This window comes from Pseudorca crassidens, chromosome 16 (genome assembly GCF_039906515.1).
Source record: "Pseudorca crassidens isolate mPseCra1 chromosome 16, mPseCra1.hap1, whole genome shotgun sequence".
NCBI lineage: Eukaryota > Metazoa > Chordata > Mammalia > Artiodactyla > Delphinidae > Pseudorca > Pseudorca crassidens.
In genome coordinates this window covers 46,522,490-46,544,410 of record NC_090311.1, presented here as the reverse complement: position 1 = coordinate 46,544,410, position 21,921 = coordinate 46,522,490, and the positions used below count along the sequence as shown (strand labels likewise).

The following is a 21,921-nucleotide window of genomic DNA, read 5'->3' as shown; positions in this document are numbered from 1 at the left end:
TCCTGCACCAGAAAAAGAACATTCGTGGAAAAACTGCTGAAACCTGATCCAAGTCTGGAGTGCAGTTAATGGTAATGTGCTGACGGTAACTTCTTAGTTTTGACAAATACACCATGGCTATGTGAGAAGTTAACCTTAGGAGAAGCTGGGTGAAGGGTAGACGGGAACTCTCTGTACCATCTTCCTCACTCTTCCGTAAAACTGAAGTTGTTTCAAAATTAAAAGTATAACATGTTTTCTGGAAAGTTCTTCAGCAATCTCTTCAGAGTGGTTATCAAGACAAGTTTATACAAGCTGGTCCACTTTCTATTTTATACGTTTCTGAGTGCGATTTTTTCCCTTCTTTTCAAAAAAGGAGCATTGATAATGATAAGTAATTCCATTTGGATCTTTAAAAAGCCACTCTGTGGGAACTAGCTACGGAGAAAAGCTCACTCAAAAGCTGACCCGAGAAGAGAGAACGCCTTTGCTTGGGAACAAAGCCCCAAGAACGCGGAGCATGTTTTCAGTCAATAAAGGTACTCCTTGGACCAGCGCTGTGTTTAGGGCTTGAGGGGACAACACAGAGACTGTGGTTACTCACCAGGGCGACTTTCCTTTGTGGCTTCAGCAGCTTCGGTTTATGGAACGGGGCAGCGATGGGAGCTGTGGAAGCACATCAAAGGTTTAGTCTGCAATTCCTCCCAGGACTCTTAAAACCCACATATCACGAGCACCACGGACAGAGAGCCTCGGACATAGGGCCACTTCCTGTCTTCGTGGAGGAACTCTAGTTTCTGATCCAGGTAACAGCTGGACTGGTGCCCCTCGGGGGAGGGTGATCCTCTCCTAACCTTTGGATACGTCATCCTCTCCTCTCAACAAGGTCAACAAAACCACAGCATAAAACACCGCCAGCTACAAAGAGGTCAGATGTGCAGGTGAGAACCCGGTACACTTGGTAAAGGCTGAGGCTGGGACCTTCCCTGGGGCTTCCTCCTAGTTGCATGCTAACGCTGACAGCGGTGACCTTTGACCCTCACAGCTGCCCTGGGAGGTCAGCAGGGAGGGTCTTATTGTCCCCATCTAACAGAGGAGGAAACCGAGGCTCTTCTTCCAACATCATGTAACTACCTAGTATTTAGATGAATTGGGACTTGAACTCAAAGCCAGGCTCAACCACGTGGCTCTCTGAGTCTCATTTTCTTCTTCCGTAAAGTAGGGCACCATCTATGCTGACTGAATGAGGTGATACAGCAGTACAATGCCTGGCACAGAGCAGGGACAGCTCCCTTCCCTCCCCAGACCCACAAGTGTCACGCCGCGCAGGACGCTCACGCCTCCCAGCCCCTTCTGTCCACCCAGTATGCGTACAGTCTCAGCACCACTGCCTTCCACCACAGGGCGCAAAGGGTGCCAAGGGGCCATCCTGGGAAGCCCCAGTTGAGGGATAAAATGGATCCTGTCTTGTTCTTATTCACCTGGGCAACCCTTGTATTCCTAACTGTATATCAAATCCTTTGATGTAGGACCTTCTCCTAAATTGGCCAGTTATTTTAGGAACAATTTATAAACAGTTTTACTTCTCACCTCAGGAAATGTCCATCTTCCTCATTTATGTTGCTCTAAGTCGTAACTGGAATCAAGTAATAACCCTCATTTTAATCCCCAGAACAAATCCATAATAAATTACACACCTGGTTTTTATCTTTAGGAAAATCATAGAGCCTTCTTTCCCTTGAATGAACCGAGAGGATGCTGACACCCCCTTGGCCCACCCTGCTATGTGCAGAGAATGTTAGTACTTCAAAGGGAAATACACTGTGGAATAGCCTGTAGAGGTTGACCCCCGCTAAGCCATGCACGTCCAATGGCAATGCCCCCAGCCCACCTCAGGGACGGGGCTCAGTTATGACCAGAATCTAGGTGGGGTTCTCCAGACCATATAATCAGCGATGTCACATCCTCCACCTGCCTACCCTCCTGTTCTGATCTCACATCAGACCCCAGGTGCTCTCCACATGGATGACTGCTGGCTGGCTTCCTACCTTTGGCAGGGACTGCGGGAGGAACGTCAGCTTTTTCCTTCCGCCTCTTGCCCTTCTTGGGCTGCAGTGGGACCAAGCTGGTCACGCTGGTGACAGTCTCCCCTGAGCTGGAGAAGAAAAAGGTCCTGGTGAAGGCAAAGGCTGGCTTGTTCCGGGGAAAGGAAAAGGAAGCAATAGTCTCCGGGTACCCCATGTACCTGTGTGTAAGGCAGGGCACTCTTAGAGCCGGACTGGGATCACTCTGTGCCTATCTCCAGGATGTCTGGACGTTTGGTACTGACCCTTGGCTAAGGACGATGAGTTGAGCTAGTTAGGGATTTGTAACATGCTGTGTAAAGTTCATGCTGTGTAAAGACCCAGGGCCGGCTTGCCTACATTGTTTTGGGATGTATAGATTGTCTGTATAGACTGTTTACACCTGGTTAATGGGTTTACACAGTCTGGCTTGGTTACATCACCAGTAGGATATTAAGATATCACTAAAAACTTCTCCTTGAGCTCCCCTAAAACCAACGTTCCTTACACACATCTTTGTGGCTCACAATCCAGAGACAGAGCAGCACCTGTGCAAGTGAGAAGGGACCCTGGCGAGTTGCAGCTGGGAGTCCCTAGGGCGCCCCATGATTGTTCACACTTTCTCCTCCTGCTGTATGTACCTTCACCTTTAAGGTAAAGACTGAGTTAGACCTCAGGAGTGTTGTGAGTGTTTTCAATTATCTGGGGGGTTACCTGTGTAATCACTGTAGTATCAGATTCTATGTGTTACCGTTACAACCCAAAGTAATAGGTAAGCCTTACATTACAGGTAACAAAACCAAGATTCAAAGATGCTAAGTGACTTGCTCTAAGTGACACTGTTTGTAAGCAGACAACACGAAAGCTGCAAAACCAGACTGGCCTGATGTGAAACCTGTTCTCCTTGCTACCTGTGGGGTGGAGTCCAAGCACTTCCTTGAATGGCCATCGTCTTATTTCAAATGCACCCTATGGCTCCAGCAACCCAGAGGGCAGCCTCTTTTAGAATCTCTCGTCCTCAGGCACATATTCCAGTCAGGTAGGTACAGTTACCAAGATAGGCTTGGTAACTCCCTTGATCTCCCTAATACAAAGGATTTCTAGAAATCCATAAGATATGACCTAATAGTCAAAATGAATGAAGGTGGTAAACAGTTTTCACACAAGAGGAAAGGCTCGTACCTAGGAAAACATGCTAAAACTTCCTCAAGAAAGAGAAAGCCAAATTAAAATGTACTGCACTTTCTTTCTGCACATATCAGAATGGCAACAAACTTAAGGCAAAGCACTCTTTTGGCAAGGGTGTGAGGAATCAGGCACTCAGAAGTATTGCTGGTACAAGTGTAAACCCTTCCTGATGGAGAGTAATTCGGCAATCAGGATCACAGGCGCTATCAGAATCACAGAGGCTTATACTCTGTGACCCGGCAATTTCATTTCCGGGAATTTATTCTGTAGATATCCTTGCATGGGTATGAAATGTACATATAAGTCATTATAGTCCTGTTGGTAATAGCAATAGATTAGAAACAACCCAACTGTCCATCAGCGGGGGACTGGTTAAGGAAATTATGGTGAATCCACAAATCCACACACGGGGTCCTTTGTAACTGTAATGAGGGATGAGGAAGCTATTTATACAGGGATAAGAAAAGACACATTGTTAAGTGAAAAAGCTAGGTGTTGGACAATGTGTAAAATGTGTCATTTCTTTTGTATAAAAATACAGAAAAATAATATATATTAGTATTTATGTACACAAATAGAGAAACTTTGGAAATATTCACAAGAATTTAAAAATAGTGGTTCCTTAAAACGGGGGTGCTGAGGAAATAAACAGAAGGAAGATTGGACAAGGAGAATTATTTACTATTATTATTACATATTACATAATATAATAATAATTAATAATTATATAATATAATATATTATTATATAATAATATGAATTATTATTACATATATTTTTAAATTAATTAACTTTAAATTTTAATTATTAGAACATGTGATTGTATAATCTTTGAAAAGCAGTAAATTAAACACTAATAAATATTTACATATATTTAATAAAAGAAAACAGACTATTCTAATATAGTCCTGGAGTTTTAAAAATAAACAAAGACTGAGTCACGTTGTGGGGAAATTTCCAAGAATACAGTTCACACTGAGAGTCCCCAAAGATAGCTTATTTTTATTGGGAACAGAAATTCTAACTGGCCATGGCTTTAGAGTACAGGCTCAACTGTGTAAATTTACAAATAGCCAAAAGGGATGTGTGTTTACAAAACTCTGGCCACAAAGAGAAAACAAGGGATCAGAAACCCTCAGAACTGTTTAAGTACACAACCACACATACAGCTTCATTTCCTAGCTTTTTAAACTCTTGAAATGTTTATTTTTTCTGTCCATTATAAATTAATGCACGTCCATGTTTTAAAATGGTAATTACAAGCATGGAGACGAAAGAAAATAAGTCTATCATAACCAAAACATGATCTTCATAAATATTTCCAGCCTTTTTCCTCTTCCTTGTTTTATTTTTTTAAAAAGACTTTATTTTTTAGAGCAGTTCTATGTTCACAACAAAACTGAGCAAAAGATACAGAGATTTTCCATAGACCCCTGACCACCCCCATTATGAACATCCCCACCAGAGTGGTACATTTGTTTTAATTGATGAAACTACCTTGACACACATCATCACCCAAAGTCCACAGTTTACATTAGGGTTCACTCTTTGTGGTGTACATTTTATGGGTTTGGACAAATTTATAATGTAGCCATTACTGTAGTATCATACAGAATAGCTTCCATGCCCTAAAATTCCTCTGTGCTCTTCCTGTTCATCCCTCCCTCCCCCACCCCTGACAACCACTGATCTATTAAATGTCTCCACAGCTTTGCCTTTTCCAGAATGTCACATATAGTTTGAATCATACACTATGGAGTCTTTTCAGATTGGCTTCATTAACTTAGAAATATGCATTGAAGTTTTCTCCATGTCTTTTCATAGCTTGATAGCTCATTTCTTTTTAATGTTGAATAATATTCCATTGTCTGGATGTACCAGGGTTTATTTATTCATTCACCTACTGAAGGACATCTTTTTTGCTCCCAAGTTTTGGAGATGATGACTAAAGCTGCTGTCAACATCCATGTGCAGGCTTTTTGGGGACATAAGTTTCAACTCTTCCTTGGTTCTTATACATTGTCTTTTTTAAAATAATATTGGGGCTTCCCTGGTGGCGCAGTGGTTAAGAGTCCGCCTGCCGATGCAGGGGACACGGGTTCGTGCCCCAGTCCGGGAAGATCCTACATGCCGCAGAGCGGCTGGGCCCGTGAGCCATGGCCGCTGAGCCTGCGCGTCCGGAGCCTGTGCTCCGCAACGGGAGAGGCCACAACAGTGAGAGGCCCGTGTATCGCAAAAAAATAATAATAATAATATTGTATTACAATTTTGCATCCTTCTTTTTACTTAATCTACACTTTCCATATTGTCACATCCTCCCACTATTCCAGTGAGAAGACATGCCCATAGTTTACTTAGCCTTCCCCTGACATCTAAACATCTAATTTGGTTCCCAGTTTGATATACAAATAACATTGCTATAAATATATTTGTGCATAATGGTTTTCCATTCTTAGACTTTTGTTTTTGGATTCTTAGACCTGGAAATACTAGTTCACAGAGGAGGATCATTTTAAAGGTTATTCAATACCCACTGTCAAAAAAAAAAAAAAAATACCCACTGTCAAAATGATTTCCGACAAGTCAGTACTACTTTATAGCCTCTTGGTCAATGGATGAGGGCATTATCTTTTCATCCTTTTTAACAACAGATTTATCAGTTTAAAAAATTTCTCACTTAATGAAGAAAAATGTGATATGTCCTTTTACTTGCATTTCTTTGCTTGCTAGGAGGAACATTTCCTGTGTTTGTCTGTTTCCTTATTTATGAATGATGTATGGACACCTTCTGCTATTATTTAGTAGGATTGTGAGTCATTCTTATAGATTTGTTTGCATCTTTGACATCCACCTGACATGCTTATTGCAAACATTTCCCTACTTCTGAATTTTGGCTTTTTGTTAAATGCATGGTCATTTGTTTTTGCTAAAATCGTTTGATAGTTTCTTTTTGTCTACTGCCTCTGAGTTGGGATTATCTTCCCCAGTTGCACCTCACACCCCGCAAAATCAAATAATATTTCCCCTTCCTCTTCTCTTTTCTTGGCTCTAATTCTTTAGCTCTTTAATATAAAATGAAAATTTTGAGACATCATAAACGTAGGCCATTATGCCCAGGGCTTTCAGTAAGCTGAAAAAAGGTCTGCTTTGTCATCACCATTCTCCTTGAAAACAGTAAAACTGCACTAAACTAAATTTAGTTCTACTTCATACCTCAATCATGAGCACTCAGATACAATGAGTCACCACAATGACATACGACAGACAGTGATTCCCAGAATCTTACGTCTCGCATTGAGCCAGCAGGGCTGGTAGGAATTCTTGACAAAGTCCGTCTTATGATTCACTTACGAGAAAAGTTATTCTACATCTTGGGTTGCAACAGGACTGTATTTTGTGTCTGACACAAGGGAGTGGGCATTGCTGGAGCCAGTCAAACCAAGGAAGATAGAAAATAGGCCGGAAACTCCAGCTAAATTAGAGAGCTGTGTGATCGGAAAGAAGTGCTATTTGTGGGGAACAGGGCTGTTTTTCTGGCTCCAACAAGGGTGGGGCAGGAGGCGCACATGTGGGACCCTTGTTGTGACATGTACAAAGTTCCGGCCTGGCCGCCTCTCACAGGAGTCTCTGTCCCACAAAGACTGGGCACCTCTGCTCTGTGGCACGTAGTGGCTGGATCTAGCAAACGGGCACTGGACAGGGGCAGAAAGCCTGCACTAAATCTGGTTCCACTCTGACTAGAGAGGTGATACAGGACAAGTCACTCACTTCCCTGGGCCGCATCCCCCAACCTGTAAAATGGGAAGATGTACCCTTGATATCTATCTCACTGGGTCATAGTTAGGGTCAGATAAGAAAGCTCAGCCTCAATTAGATGGGGCATGAAACGGCTAAACAGCATGGACCCTAATCTCCAGCGTGTAGATGCAGTAGGGGGGTAGGGGCATGTCATGGTGTTACCCAGGGAAAACAATTTTGCTACTTGGGTATCTCATGATGCCAAGTCTTGGCCCTGAGGGGAAGCACAAACTTCAACTTAAACCTTGATCAGAAAATCTTTCTGCCGAGGGAGCACAGTGCACCCTCCTAGAGCCACAGACGTAGCAGTGCTGTACAAGTGCCAAGCAGGACAGAGCAGGCGAGCAGGGCGTAGAGAAAGGCTGAACCCCTGAGCAATGGGTGGCCACTCCAGGACACTAGGTAAAGCAGGCAACCTGGATTTTACCAGGCACTGAACAAATTGTGAGCAATCGTATTTTGCAGAAGCTAAAGTTAATAAGAGCTATGTCTGTCTACCCTATGCAAAGCACTGTGAAAAGTGCCTGATATCCATAATCTCTGACCCGCCCAGATGGGAAAATTAAGCCTCAGAGAGGTCCAGGCAGGAGATCTGGGATCTGATCCGGGTGGACCTGCCTCCTTGGCCCTGAAGCTAGGACTCTGAGCCCAGCCCAGACAACAGAGAACAAGAGAACTAGGGAAGGAAGAAGGCCAATCAAGCCAGATCTACAATGGCTGCTCTAGGCTTAAGCCAGCTCCCCAAAAAGGTACCGGAAGGCGACATCAGCATTCCACTGCACTTTCAGTCTATACTAGATCCAGGACTGTTACAGCTGCTCGAAGCCCTGCCCTGGTGGGAGGAAGAGGGGCCATCCTGAATGCTAGGGTCCTGGAGGCAGGAGCAGTGACTGGTGCCCAAGACCAAGGGCCATCCTGGCCCAAGATTGGGCAGAGAAGGAGGGGAGCACATGCCTGTCCCTGGGATTGTCTGAAATAAACAGTATCAGCGGCCCAAAGGAGGTGGGTGTGGCCAGGCCAGCCATGTGGAAATTCTGTGCCTCTACAACGAAGTGTGTCTGGGAGCAGAAAAAAAAAAACAATAGTATAAACTGAGAGGACCCCACCAAGGAACATTTTTAAAATGAAGAACCAAACACCCAGGCACACCTTGCTTTCATAAGTGAATGTGAGCTCAACGCGCCCTCATACCGAACCACACAGCGCCTGTGCATAAGGAGTGCCACCCCTCCATCAAATAGCTGCCTCACTGGGACACACCAGAGGAGCAGTTAACTGTTCCCACCGAGGAGCATTCAGACACCCAGCCTTCATCCCCCAGGTGCCTGGTGTTTCCCTGGATCCAGGACAAGCTCGGTGCCTCCACATATGAACTATGCCCCCTTGGGGTCTGTTCAACCCCGTTTCCAGTTGAATGAGCAGAGGATCCTCATCCTGGCAGAAAGCTGTCCGTCACATGCTACAGAGGGATTCAGTGTGGCCTGAACTGGGATGGCTGGGATGCCAAGTGTGGTCTGTCGGGCAAAAGATCCCGACCCAGAAAGCCCTCCACGAGCAGGGCTGAGGAAGATGTGCCAATCTGGCCCTGCCAGCATCCTTCTGGGCCTGCCCTCCCTGAACCCTTCCCGCTCCCACACCAGCTTTGAAAGTCAGTGTTTCCGTTGATTCATTTTACCTTCCGAAGTGTCCATGTGCTTCCTTTCCTCCAGCCTGCACACCTCAGTTCAGACCGTGAGAACTCACCAGGACCCCCAGAGGGCTTCCTCAGTTCCTCTCCGAGCAGCTCCAGGCTGCCTTTCCAAGACTGCCCGCAACACACTCATCACCCTATAACCTTGTACCTTGCAATGTCAAGTGTGGAATCTTGCAGGAGGAACGCAGGTCTCAACAACTATGTTAGCATCTCACTGTCGTTTACAATGACAGGTCCCCCGCCCAAGGTAGCTGCCATTGATAAAGGCCAAGGACTAGTGCAAATAGGGCGAATTTCCTGACATCTCGCTCTAGGCTTTTGAAAGTGCTCCACGGGCTTTCCTTGCCACACGAGGTCAATCAACAGCACGTGCCAAGGAGCTGCGTACAAGTTACAGAACTTCACTTTCGAGGCAGACGAATGGTGCCTCCCTTGAGATGACTCTTTCTCATAAATGAGTAACACGTGTCAAGCACGTAGAACTGCATCTGGTACGTTGTGTCACCTATGACTATCTTACCAGCATTATGATCATCATTATTATGGAATCTGCTGTCCGAGTTCTTGAATGGGGACTGGACGGACATGGCAGGGTTCTCAGAAACCTGTGCCAGAGCGGGCGCACCTAGAAAGGACCTGCAGACCCCGGGGGTCCTGATGCATTACTTTCTGCTGCTTTCATCCTATGTATGGCATTTTGTGAAGAGCACCAGGATAAAAGCTGCTCCTTCGTGAGGCAGCTGCCAAGGCACCTCCCTGTCCACAGCCTCCCCATGGCCTTTCATCATAAATGGTTTACATCACCTCAGAGGTTCTGCCGGGCCTCACCGTGAGAGCTCGTCCTTCCTGGTCTCTGCCAGTTTCACAGAGTCTGCACAAAGGCTTGGAGGTGGTTTAGTCTGTAAGTTTGAAATCTCTGAACACTAACTGGTAAGGTCAGGAGGTGCTTCCTTAATATTGGGTGGGCCAAAAAGTGCCTTCAGTTTTGTAAGTAAAAATAAAAGACACATTTTTCATTTTCACCAAGAACTTTAGTGAAAAACGTATTCACCCTTTTGTTCCACTACCTTCTGCCATTTTTCAGGCAAATTCATAATTCCATCTTCCCAAAACTTTTTTTTTCTTAACATCCTTATTGGAGTATAATTGCTTTACAGTGTTGTGTTAATTTCTGCTGTATAACAGAGTGAATCAGCTGTACGTATACATATATCCCCATATCCCCTCCGTCTTGTGCGTCCCTCCCACCCTCCCTATCCCACCCTTCTAGGTGGTCACAAAGCACCGAGCTGATCTCCCTGTGCTATGCGGCTGCTTCCCACTAGCTATTTTACATTTGGTAGTGTACGTATGTCCATGCCACTCTCTCACTTTGTCCCAGCTTACCCTTCCCCCTCCCCGTGTCCTCAAGTCCATTCTCTATGTCTGCATCTTTATTCCTGTCCTGCCCCTAGGTTCATCAGAACCATTTTTATTTTTAGATTCCATATATATGTATTAGCATATTGTATTTGTTTTTCTCTTTCTGACTTACTTCACTCTGTATGACAGACTCTAGGTCCATCCACCTCACTACAAATAACTCAATTTCATTTCTTTTTATGGCTGAGTAATATTCCATTGTAATATTCCATTGTGCCACATCTTCTTTATCCATTCATCTGTAGATGGACACTTAGGTTGCTTCCATGTCCTGGCTATTGTAAATAGTGCTGCAATGAACATTGTGGTACATGTCTCTTTTTGAATTATGGTTTTCTCAAAACTTTTTACCTTTCTGAGCAAAAAACTGTCCCAGGTGCCTTTTACAGTCTTCCAGGGAATTGAAATTTTTTCCATTAAGATGATTTTGTAAAGTAAATGGAAATCTGAAGGTGCAATGTCTGGTGAATACAGCAGATGAATCAGAACTTTCCAGCCAAGCTGTAACAGTTTTTGCCTGGTCACCAAAGAAACATGCAGTCTTGCATTATCCTGACGGAAGATTATGCGTTTTCTGTTGACTAATTCTGGTTGCTTTTTGTCGAGTGCCACTTTCAGTTGGTCTAATTGGGAGCAGTCCTTGTTGGAAATAATCGTTTGGTTTTCTGGAAGGAGCTCATAATAGAGGACTCTCTTCCAATCCCACCATATACACAACATCACCTTCTTTGGATGAAGACCGGCCTTTGGTGTGGTTGGCGGTGGTTCATTTCGCTTGCCCCATGATCTCATCGGTTCCACCTTGTTGTACAGCAACCACTTTTCATTGCCTGTTACAATGTGTTTTAAAAATAGAACGTTTTCATGATATTTCAGTGGAGAATCGAGCGTGGAAATATGGTCAGGAAGGTTTTTTTCCCTTAACTTACGTGGAACCCAAACATCAAAGCGATTCACATAACCAAGCTGGCGCAAATGATTTTCAACCCTTGATTTGGATATTTTGAGTACGTCGGCTGTCTCCCACGTGGTATAATGTTGATTGTTCTTAATTATTGTTTTGATTTGATCGCTATCAACGTCAGCTGGTCTACCTGACCGTGGAGCATCGTCCAGTGAGAAATCTCCAGCACGAAACTTCACAAACCACTTTTGACATGTTCGATCAGTCACAGCACCTTCTCCATACACTGCACAAATCTTTTTGTGCATTTCGGTTGTGTTCTTACCTTTCTTGAAATAATAAAGTGTAATATGCCAAAAATGTTGCTTTTTTGCTTCCAACTTCAATATTAAAAAGGCTTCACAAAAATCCACCAATTTTGATATCTTTTTTTTTTTTTTTTTTTGTGGTACGCAGGCCTATCACTGTTGTGGCCTCTCGCGTTGCGGAGCACAGGCTCCGGACGCGCAGGCTCAGCGGCCATGGCTCACCAGCCCAGCCGCTCTGTGGCATGTGGGATCTTCCCGGACCGGGGCACGAACCCATGTCCCCTGCATCAGCAGGCGGACTCTCAACCACTGCGCCACCAGGGAAGCCCGATATCTTTTTTTAAATGCACGCTGATATGACAGCTGTCACATACGATCTAACAAAATTGTCTCGAATGAAGTTAAAGACAACTAAGTGCTACTAGTGCCATCTTACGGAAAAAACCGAACGAACCTTTTGGGCCACCCAAAATTTAGCGGTTCTATGTAGTGTTGGTCTTAGGTCATAAGAATAAAAGCAAGGAGAGGTCCCTGGGATTACCTGCTCAGCATCCACTCCCTGCCCCCTAGGGCTGAAGGCACATGTTTGGGTGGCACTGACCCCCACCCCCTGCTCGGCACAGTTTTATCCTCTGGCCTTACTGCTTGGTTCAGGTTGGTCCCATAACAGTGAGTTCAGTTGTGTTTGTTCATTAGGAAGCAAGATGACTCCTTCATGAGGCCAGGGGTGAAAGCCGTGCTGCCACCGTTCCCTTCCCAAGGGGAGCTGGCCTGGCCTGAGGACACATCAAAGCCTGGAGGCAGCACTGCCCAGAGAAGGGCTGGGAGCAGAAGCCACTGCCCTAAGGACCCTGCGCCCCCCGGAGCAAAGCCCACCCACTGCAGCATCTCCGGTCAGGTGAGCCAGCCAAGTTCCTTCCTGGGTAAGACCATCTGAGCTGGCTTTTCTGTTACCTGGAATCAAAAGGTCCGTAAATAGTAGAGAGGGCTAGCTCTTCATCTAAGAGTTGGCAGTTTTATTCATGTTCTTAATCTGGGGAGAGTAATTTGTACCTTGCAGGGTTTTTATGAGGATCAGAAGTAAATCCCATAAAGTGTTCAGCTGCAGAGGTACACGGGCGCTCCCTGAGTAACCATGAGGAATTAGTCCGCAGCCGGTATTATCTCACTGAATCCTCACAACGACCCTGAGCCACAGGGACAGAGGCAGGTTTGTGCCCATTTTGTGGAGGGTGAAATATTCCCAGAGAAGCTGAGTGACTGGCACAAGCTGCTGAGTGGCACAGCTCAAACTGACACTAAAACCAAGTAGATGTTTGTCACGTTATTCCAGGAATAACAACCGGGTCCCATCACACAGGCCTGTCCTCCTCATGCCTGCCTCTGCCTAGGGCTCTGGAAGGAGGGAGCTGAGCCTGAGCCCTGGGGTGGGGCGAGAAGACTGCACAGCAGTGATGTCAGGGATGCAGGAGGAAGGTCAGGAGACACACGCCCAAGTCTGCTATCCCTGCCCTCGCCCCCTTGCTTGCTCAGCTGAATGCAGACAGAGGCTCAGACACCCACAAATCCATGCCTATGACCAGAGGGATGCACTTTTCAAAGTCAAGGGATGCAGGGAAGCTGCAGCCACCCCCAGCATTGATAGCCAAACCCTTCCCGCTTCTCCTTCCACTGCCTTAACATTTCTGCAGCATCTACTTCTTGTTCATTTGTGTGAATGCCAACACCAAAGCTCTCACAGTCAGATCCAAGCTTCCCAGCACACCTATGCTAATGTGTGAGCCCTGGAGCCAGGTGGCCTGGGCTGGCAGCCCTCGCTGTTCTTCCTCTCACTGGCCAGGAGACCTCACCAACATCGACACTTTTTGTATTGGTTTCTCATCTATAGCATGGAGATAATCACAGCACCCACTCATGGGGTTGTTGTGAGGCGGGAAGAAGATGGTGTGTGTCCCATGCTTAGCACTGTGCCAGGGCATGGCATTTAATAACAGTGTGGCTCCGTTATTGTTATTACTATGATGACTGCCATCCCCTGGCATCTGGCCCTGCCACCAACTCCAGCCTCACCTCCCTGCTGCTCTGCCCTGAATCTGCAGGGTTCCTCACCTCCATGGACTAAATCCCTTCATCCGCTGTGCTTTTCTCTCCCCAGTTCTGTGTGCTGCCCTCCCCCAACCCTCTTCTCCTGTAATGTTCTAACTCACCCTTCAAGACTTGGCCCAGATTTCACCCTCAGGAAGCCTTCCCTACCACCCACAGACCCCTGGGACAGGGTTAGGAGCACCTCCTCTGGGTGTCCGTGACAGCTCCATGGGCATCCCACGGGTGCTGCCACGGTCTTGTTTCTCTGGGTCTCCCACTAGAGGCAGACCTCAGGGCATGGGCTGTGTGTTATTTCATCCTTGTCTATGGGCCTTACAAGCTTACAGAAGAATCAATCGTAAGTACTGACTGAATAATAACAGAACCATTTGCATAGAGCTCACCATTTACCTGTTGGAAGCACTTCATACAGACTAACTCATGAAATCCTCCCAACACACTATATGCTAGGACAATTATTGCCCTCATTTTATCAGAGAGGTTGAAAAATTAGCTAAAGGCACACAGCAATCAGTGGCAGAGCCCAGATGTGAACTGAGGCAGCCTGGCCACAGAATCTTTAACCATCACAGCAGATTGCCTTTCACAGAAGGAATAAATGTTTTATAACACTGCTACTATTCAATATTATACAAATGAAGCAAGTAGTTACATATCTTAGTTTTGAGCATATATCTTCATATTCTCTTTGAAATCACATCTCTGCCTTCACTCTAAATCCTGAACAAATCACTTATTAAATCCCATACTTCGACTGTGGGAGTACGTTTAAAAATCTCTGATCGTTCAGAAAAGAATGAAAAATGCTTTAAACTAAGCTCATAAAGTACAGTAAAACTGTGTCTGTAATTTATCCAACATGTAAATAGTCTATGGCCCTGACTCTTTATCCTTGAGAAAGTGTGTGCGCCAGAAAACATGAAGCTTACACAACTTCAGCTGTAACTGCATCAGCACAGGTGACACAATGTCCATTTTAATTGCTCCCATTTGCAAAAATTTAGTATCTCAAACCCATAAGAAGAGGTCAAGCAAAAGGTCAGGAAACGTACTGGCTGCGAATCGCCTTTTAGGTGCCCCCGTCCACCCTCTTGACAATTTTCTTGTACTTGAAGAAAGGCACCTGATGCACTGAGGAGGTATCATGGTATGAAAACACATTATAACTCTATGAAATTGGTGGCATTTCAACTAAAATCTGGTTTTCCGGGACTCTGGGGTACAGTTTCATACATACCAGTTGAGCTGCTCTCAGGGCTGCTTTCCCCAGGAAGGGCACGCTTAAAATCTTGCAGAATTCTGAGACGCTCACTAAGGCCTGGGTCTCTGCTCCGGGAGACAGCACTCTGCCATCAGAAAGGAACTGTCCCCAGCCCCAAAGGTCAAGGCCGCCCCTCCCAGGAAACGGCTACTTCCGACTTCAAGGATGACACACATTCGAGATGAGACTTGTTTTCCTTCGGTTTGAGCTTCTCTCAATAAGTCATGGAAGTCCCTAGAGTCCCCGGGTTCTGCCCCAGTCACTTGGCAAGGTCCCTGTCTCAGTGACCACAGCCTCAGCGCCAGCATGTGGCCTCTTCCTGAGGGTCCCTCCCCTGCCTGAGGGTTTCTGTTCCTGGCATCTTGTCCTGGTCCTGTGCTCTCTGCCCGTTCTCCCTTAGGAGGAAGTGGTCAGAGGACAGAGAAGGACATTTGTCCCGATCACAGCTTGAGACTTCAGGGCCCGGCTGCCCACGGTCATAGCACAGATGAAGGAGCCAGGATCTGGGAGCCCTCTGGCACAACAGGGACGGAACAAACAAAAAAATGCCTGGGCTGCAGAGACAGAGAACAATTCAGGTCAAGGCCAGTTAAAATGGCAAGGATTGACCAGTTCACAAGTGAGGCCCCGTGGCAGGGAATGGGCTGCACTAGGTCAAATCAGCATGAGGTTCTAATAGAAAGATGAATGCAAGGCAGAAGGGCACCCGCTACCAGGTTCATGGGGGCAGACCTGGCCCCTGCAGGGTCCTGGGGTGCAGTGGACTAGAAGAGGCAGGCTTTTCCAGAGGCAGATCTGTGGGCTGGCCCAACAGGAGACACGCCAACAGGGAGCGCTCAACTCAGGCGCCCAACCAGTTTCACTGACAGCACCAGTGGGTAGAGGGGGCAGCATTTAAGCGGGACTCTGTGGTCATCTCTGATCTCTGGCAGGCATCGCAGTGCTGGGGAGACCAAACTGTAATGCCCACCAGGCTGGGGTGACATCTTCGCTGTACTTCCAGCCTCAGCACCAGCTCTGAATAGGTGCAACTGAAGGGGAAGGCCAGGGAATGGAAGGAAGTGGAGCCCAAACTCCCGCACCGCTTGCTAAGAATGTAAGGCCAGATGCTAGACCACAGCATGCAGATCCTGAGAAACACTGGCAGGCTGGTCCCTCCACAGCCTCTGATCACCTGAGCCATAACCTTCCCCCACGCCTGAAATGCCGGCCCTTGGAGCCTTTTCGGGGCATATGCTTTAAAAAAGAAACAAATTGCTTTACTGAAGCATAATTTACTCCCCATAAAATTCACTGATCGTAAGTGTACAATTCAATAATTTTAGTAGATTTATAAAGTTGTGCAACCATCACCACAATACAGCTTTAGAACATCCCTATCACCCCCAAAACTATAAATAAATAGTTATTTATAGTTAATCCCTATTCAGCCCTAAGCAACTACTAATCTACTTTCTGACTCTATAAATTTCCCTTTTCAGGACATTTCAAATAAGTGGAATCACACAATATGTAATTTTTTGCATCTGGCTTAGTTGACTTAGTACAACGTTTTTGAGGTTCACCGCTGTGGTAGCATAGATCAGCAGTTTCTTACTTTTTATTATCAAATCGTATTCCAGTGAATGAACTACTAAATTTTGTTTATCCACTCACCAGTTGATGGATGTATTTAGATTGTTTCCAGCTTCTGGTGATTATGAATAAAGCAGCTATGAAAAGCTGCATGCATGTATTTGTGTGGACATATGTTTTCATTCTCCTGGGTAGATTCCTACCAGTGAAACTGCTGGGTCATATGGTTAAGTCTATGTTTAATGTTTTAAGAAATCACCAAACTGTTTCTCCAAAATGGCTACACCATTTTACATTCCCACCAGCAATGTACAGGGTTCCAGTTTCACCACAACATGGCCAACACTTGACATTGTCTATCTTTCTACGATAGCCATTGTAGTGGGTGTTCAGTGGCACCACGTTTTGGTTTTATTCACACTTCTCTAATGACTAATCATATTGAACATATTTTCATGAACTTGTGAGCCATTTATGTATCTTCTTTAGGGAAATATCTATTCAAGTCTTTTTTGGCCATTTTTTTAAATTGAGGTATAGCTGCTGTACAATATTATGTAAGTTTCAGGTGTACAACATGGTGATTCACAATTTTTTAAGGTTATACTCCATTTATAGTTATTATAAAATACTGGCTATATTCCCTGTGTTGCACCATATATCCTTGTACCTTATTTATTTTATACATAGGAATTTGTACCTCTTAATCCTCTTCCCTCTCCCCACTGGTAACTACCAGTTTGTTCTCTATATCTGTGAGTCTGTTCTTTTTTTATTATATTTACTGGTTTTTTAGATTCCACGTATAAGTGATATCACACAGTATTTGTCTTTCTCTGTCTGGCTTGTTTCACTTAGCATAATACCCTCCAAGTCCATCCATGTTGCTGCAAATGGCAAAATTTCATTCTTTTTTATGGCTGAGTAGTATTCCATTGTATATCTATACCACATCTTCTTTATCCACTCATCTGTTGATGGACACTTAGGTTGCTTCCATATCTTGGCAATCATAAATAGTGCTGTTATGAACATAGGGGTGCCATGTATCTTTTCAAATTAGTGTTTTTGTTTTTTTCGAATATATACCCAGGAGTGGAATTGCTGGGTCATGAGGTAGTTCTATTTTAGTTTTTTGAGAAACCTCCACACTGTTTTCCACAGTAGCTATACCGACTTACCCCCCCACCAACAGTGTATGAGGGTTCCCTTCTCTCTACATCCTTGCCAACATTTGTTATTTTTGTTATTTTTGATTCTAGCCATTCTGACAGGTATGAGATGATATCTCATTGTGGATTAATTTGCATTTCTCTGATGATTAATGATGCTGAGCATATTTTCATATGCCTGTTGGCCATCTGTATGTCTTCTTTATCCACTTTTAATTGTGTTATTTATCATGTTATTATTGAGTTGTAAGTGTTCTTTATATATTTTGTCCTAGCATCATTTGTTGGAAAGACTACGCTTTCTCAACTTTTTGGAAAGACTTTGTGAGGGGTTGGTATTCTTATTTTCCTTTAATACTTGGTATGCTTCACCAGTAAAGCAAGGTGGGCCTAGGCTTTTCGTGGCTGGAAACTTTTTAGCTAACAATTTAACTTCTGGACTTATTATAGGTTTATTCAGACTATAGCTTTCTTTTTCAATCAGTTTTGGAAATTTGTATTTTTCTAGGAATTTTTCCATTTCATTTATGTTGTCTAATTTGTTAGAATAAACCTGAATTATCAGGATTATAACTTTTTAATTTTTGTAGAGTTTGTAGTGATTCCTTTTTCCTTTCCTAATTTTGGTAATTGGTTATTTTCTCTCTCTCTTTTTTATTTTCACGGACAGTCTAACTTAAGGTTTGGCAAGTCCATTGATCTTTTCAAAGAACAAACTTTTGGTTTCATTGATACTTCTTTGTGTGTGTGTGTGTGTGTGTGTGTGTGTGTGTGTTTTCCATGCCATTGATTTCTGTTCTAATCTCTATTATAACCTTTCTTCTGCTTACTTTGGATTTCACTTACCCTTCTTTTTCTAGTTTCTTATGGTGAAAGCTTCTATTGATTTTAGACCCTTCTTCTTGTCTGATATAGGCATTTAAAGGCCATAAATTTTTCTCTAAGCACTACTTTTGCTGCATCCTATAAGTTTTGATATGCTGTGTTTTCATGTTTATTTAATTCAAAATATTTTCTAATTTTTCTTTTGATTTCTTCTTTGACCCCCATATTATTTAAAAGTATGTTGTTTGAAATTCAAAACATTTAGGAATTTCCCAATTTCTTTCTGTCACTAATTTCTATTTAATTCTGTTGTGGTCAGAGAACAGACTTCATATGATTTCTTACATAAATAAAATACTAATTTTATAAAGATTTGTTTTATGGCCTAGCATGTGGCCTATCCTGGAGAATGTGCCAAATAAACTTGAAAAGAATACATTATGCAGTCCCTGGGTAAAGCATTCTTATTTGTCAGGTAAAACTGCTTCATCTTCTGTGTCCTGGTTGATTTTCTCTCTCAGTATTCTATCAATTATTGAGAGTGGAGCATTGAAATTTCCAGCTATTACTCTAGAATAATTGAAAATTTTCATCTTTTAATTTTCTGTTTTTGCTTCATGTATGTTGAGGCTCTGCTGTTTGGTCCAATACAATGTGTTAAATTATCCTCATATGTTGATCTTTTATAATTATAAAACTTCTTTCTTTGTCTCTAGTAATATTTCTTGTCTTAAAGTATGTCTTATTAACTTAGCTACCGCCTCTCTTATTGTTCCTACTCTCATGGTGTATCTTTTTCTATCCTTTGGATGCCCTCCACTCTCCTCTGCACATGCATGTTGTCTCAGCCAGAGATATGCTTGACCCAACTGTGACCCAAACCTCAGGCTAGCAGAACCACTGGGCCTCCCTGCTCAATACCGCTAAGACTGCCACTTCCACTGCCAGCACTGCTGAACGTGGGCTTTGCACACTGCTCCAAGTCAAGTGAGCCCCCTTCTACCACAATAGAGAGGCTGATGGTCCTCCCAGCATTTCCTGCCATAAAAAAATCTCCTCACCAGCCAAGCTGGGAGGGGAGAATATCAGAGCTGCCCAAGGCCAAAACTCCACAGAGTACCACTGCTCCTCTCAGCAGTTCAGCAGTTTTTCAAGTAGAAAAGCCTCTCAGGTTAATATATACCTCTGGTCTTGCCAAAGTTCTAAAATGGTTACTTTTGTCAATTTTGTTAAGATTTATAGTTGCTTTTTCGGGGAGAGGATTTGCTAATCCCCTCACTCAACCATACTCAGACATCTCTCCTGGGGACGTATACACATACATTTGCACTCACGAAGGCAGGGATTTCTGTCTCTTTACTTCACTGCTGCTTCCCAAGCTCCTAGAACAGTACCTGGTAGACGGTAAGCTCTCAATAAAATAACTTTGCATTTTGATATGAGTAACAGGATTTCTGAGGATCCCAAACTCAATAGCAGGAACACAAAGCAGTCCAGTATAGGGACTGTTGGGACTGTAAACAGGATCCCCCAGAGATATCAAATACAATTGTTAACTGAAACTTTAACAGAGGTAATTGGACATTCACATACAGTCACAAGAAATAAAGCAGAGAGATCTTATGTACACGTTACCCATTTTTTCCCCGAAGGTTTCCTAAGAAACAGCTTTTTGTTTCATTGATTTTCTCTATCACATTGCTGTTTTCAATTTCATCAGTTCCTGCTTTGATCTTTATTATCTCCTTCCTTCTGTTTGCTTCAGGTTTATTTTGCTCTTTTCCTAATTTCCTGAGGTGAGACCTCAGAATGTTGATTGGAGGGCTTTCATCTCTTCTAATATAAGCGTTTAATACTATAAATTTCACTGTTAGCACAGCTTTAGCTGCATACCACATATTCTGTTACGTCTATTCTCATTTTTGGTCAATCCTATGTATTTTTTATTTCCTTCTAGACTTCCTCTTTGACCCATGGATTTTTTTTTAAGTGTGTTGTTTAATTTCCACATGGTTAGAGATTTTCTTGCTGTTGTTTTATTTCTGCTTTATGGTTTAATTCCACTGCAGTCAGAGAACACATTTTATATGATTTTAATTATTTTAAATTTGTTGGGATTTGTTTTATAACCCAGGATTTGGTCTAAGACAAGCCATATCTTATGGTGAATGTTGCATGGGGGATGGAAAAACATGTGTTCTGCTGTTGGTGGTTGGCGTGTTTGATACATATCAATTTGGTCCTCTTGGGTGACTGTGTTGTTTAGGTCTTCAAAATCCTTGCTAATTCTCTAGCTAGTTGGTCTATCTGCTGCTGAGAGGGGATGTTGAAGTTGCCAATTATCATTGTGGACTTATCTATTTCTTCTTTCAGCTCTTTCAGTTTTTGCTTTAGGCATTTTGTGGTTCTGCTATTTGATATGTACACATTTAGGATCTTTGTCTTCCTGGTGGATTGACCCTTTTATCATTATTTAATGTCCCTCTTTATCTCTAGTAAGTTTCTTTGCTCTGAAGTCTATTTTATCATGTATTAGTATGCCCACTCTTGAATTTTTTGGTAATGTTTGCACGGTATATCTTTTTCCATCCTTCTATTTCAATCTTCCTATGTCACTGTGTTTGAAATGAGTTCCTTGTAAAGAGCATATATTTAGGTCATTTTTTTTTTTAATCCACTCTGTCAGCTTCTGTCATCTGATGTATTTAAACCACTTACATTTAAGATAAATAGTATGTCAGCAATTAAGTCTGCCATTTTATTATTTGCTTTCTGTCTGTTTTCTGCGGTTCTCATCCCTCTGTTTCTTTATGTTACTTGAACATATTTTAGGATTCTATCTTTATTATTCTATACTGGTTTTCAATGTACTTTTCATAATCCTTTAATAATTGCTTTGAGCATTGCAATACACACATGTGACACCACAGCCCACTGGTAAAAATGTTCTATCACTTGAAGTAAAGTGTGGAAATCTCATTTCTATTTAGGTCACTTACCCTCCTCATTTTTACATATCATAATGCTCTTCTTGAGTATCAGATGGTTTTATAATTTTTTGTTTCAATCATCAAATATTACTTTTTAAACTCATGAAGAAAAGAATAGTCTACTTATGCACCCATATTTCTGCTCTTTCAATTCTTCCTTCTTCTTTCCTAATGCAACAAGATATTTCCTTTTATTTCACGAATTTCTTTTAGCCATTCTTTTAAAGTAGGCCTGATAGTGAAATTAAAAATTCTTTTCGTTTCCGTTCATCTGAGAATGCCTTTATATCCCCTTCATTCCTAAAGGATAGTTTTGCTGAATATAGAATTTGTGGGTGACATTTCTTTTCTTGCAGTATTTGAAAAATGGGCTGCTTCTTTCTGCCCTCCACGGATTCAGATGAAATATGCACTGTCATTCAAATTTGTGTTTCCCTGTAGGTAATGCATTGTTTCTCTCTGGTTGCTTTTAACATATTTCTCTTTGCCTTTGTCTTTCATCATTTTCTTCTTACTACCTTTCAGAGTCCTCCTTTGTCTGTCTCTTATATTATTTCCAGAATTGATAGTTGTGCTTATTAGCAGGGAAGAGCAGAGAGAAATTGATCTAATCCATCCTGTCTGGACCAGAAGTCTC

At 43.2% G+C, this 21,921-nt stretch overlaps 1 protein-coding gene across 3 annotated transcripts in view; it reads right to left on the bottom strand.

The window, feature by feature from the left end:
• Nucleotides 1–21,921, bottom strand: part of VSTM4 (V-set and transmembrane domain containing 4) — an 86,521-nt gene that overhangs the window by 24,171 nt on the left and 40,429 nt on the right. For all 3 annotated transcript variants that reach the window (XM_067710244.1, XM_067710245.1, XM_067710246.1), the window contains exons 6-7: nt 2,028–2,134; nt 584–645 (exon numbers count right to left, since the gene is read on the bottom strand). In XM_067710244.1, the coding sequence (XP_067566345.1) occupies nt 584–645; nt 2,028–2,134 (169 nt within the window). The remainder of the gene's footprint in view (nt 1–583; nt 646–2,027; nt 2,135–21,921) is intronic.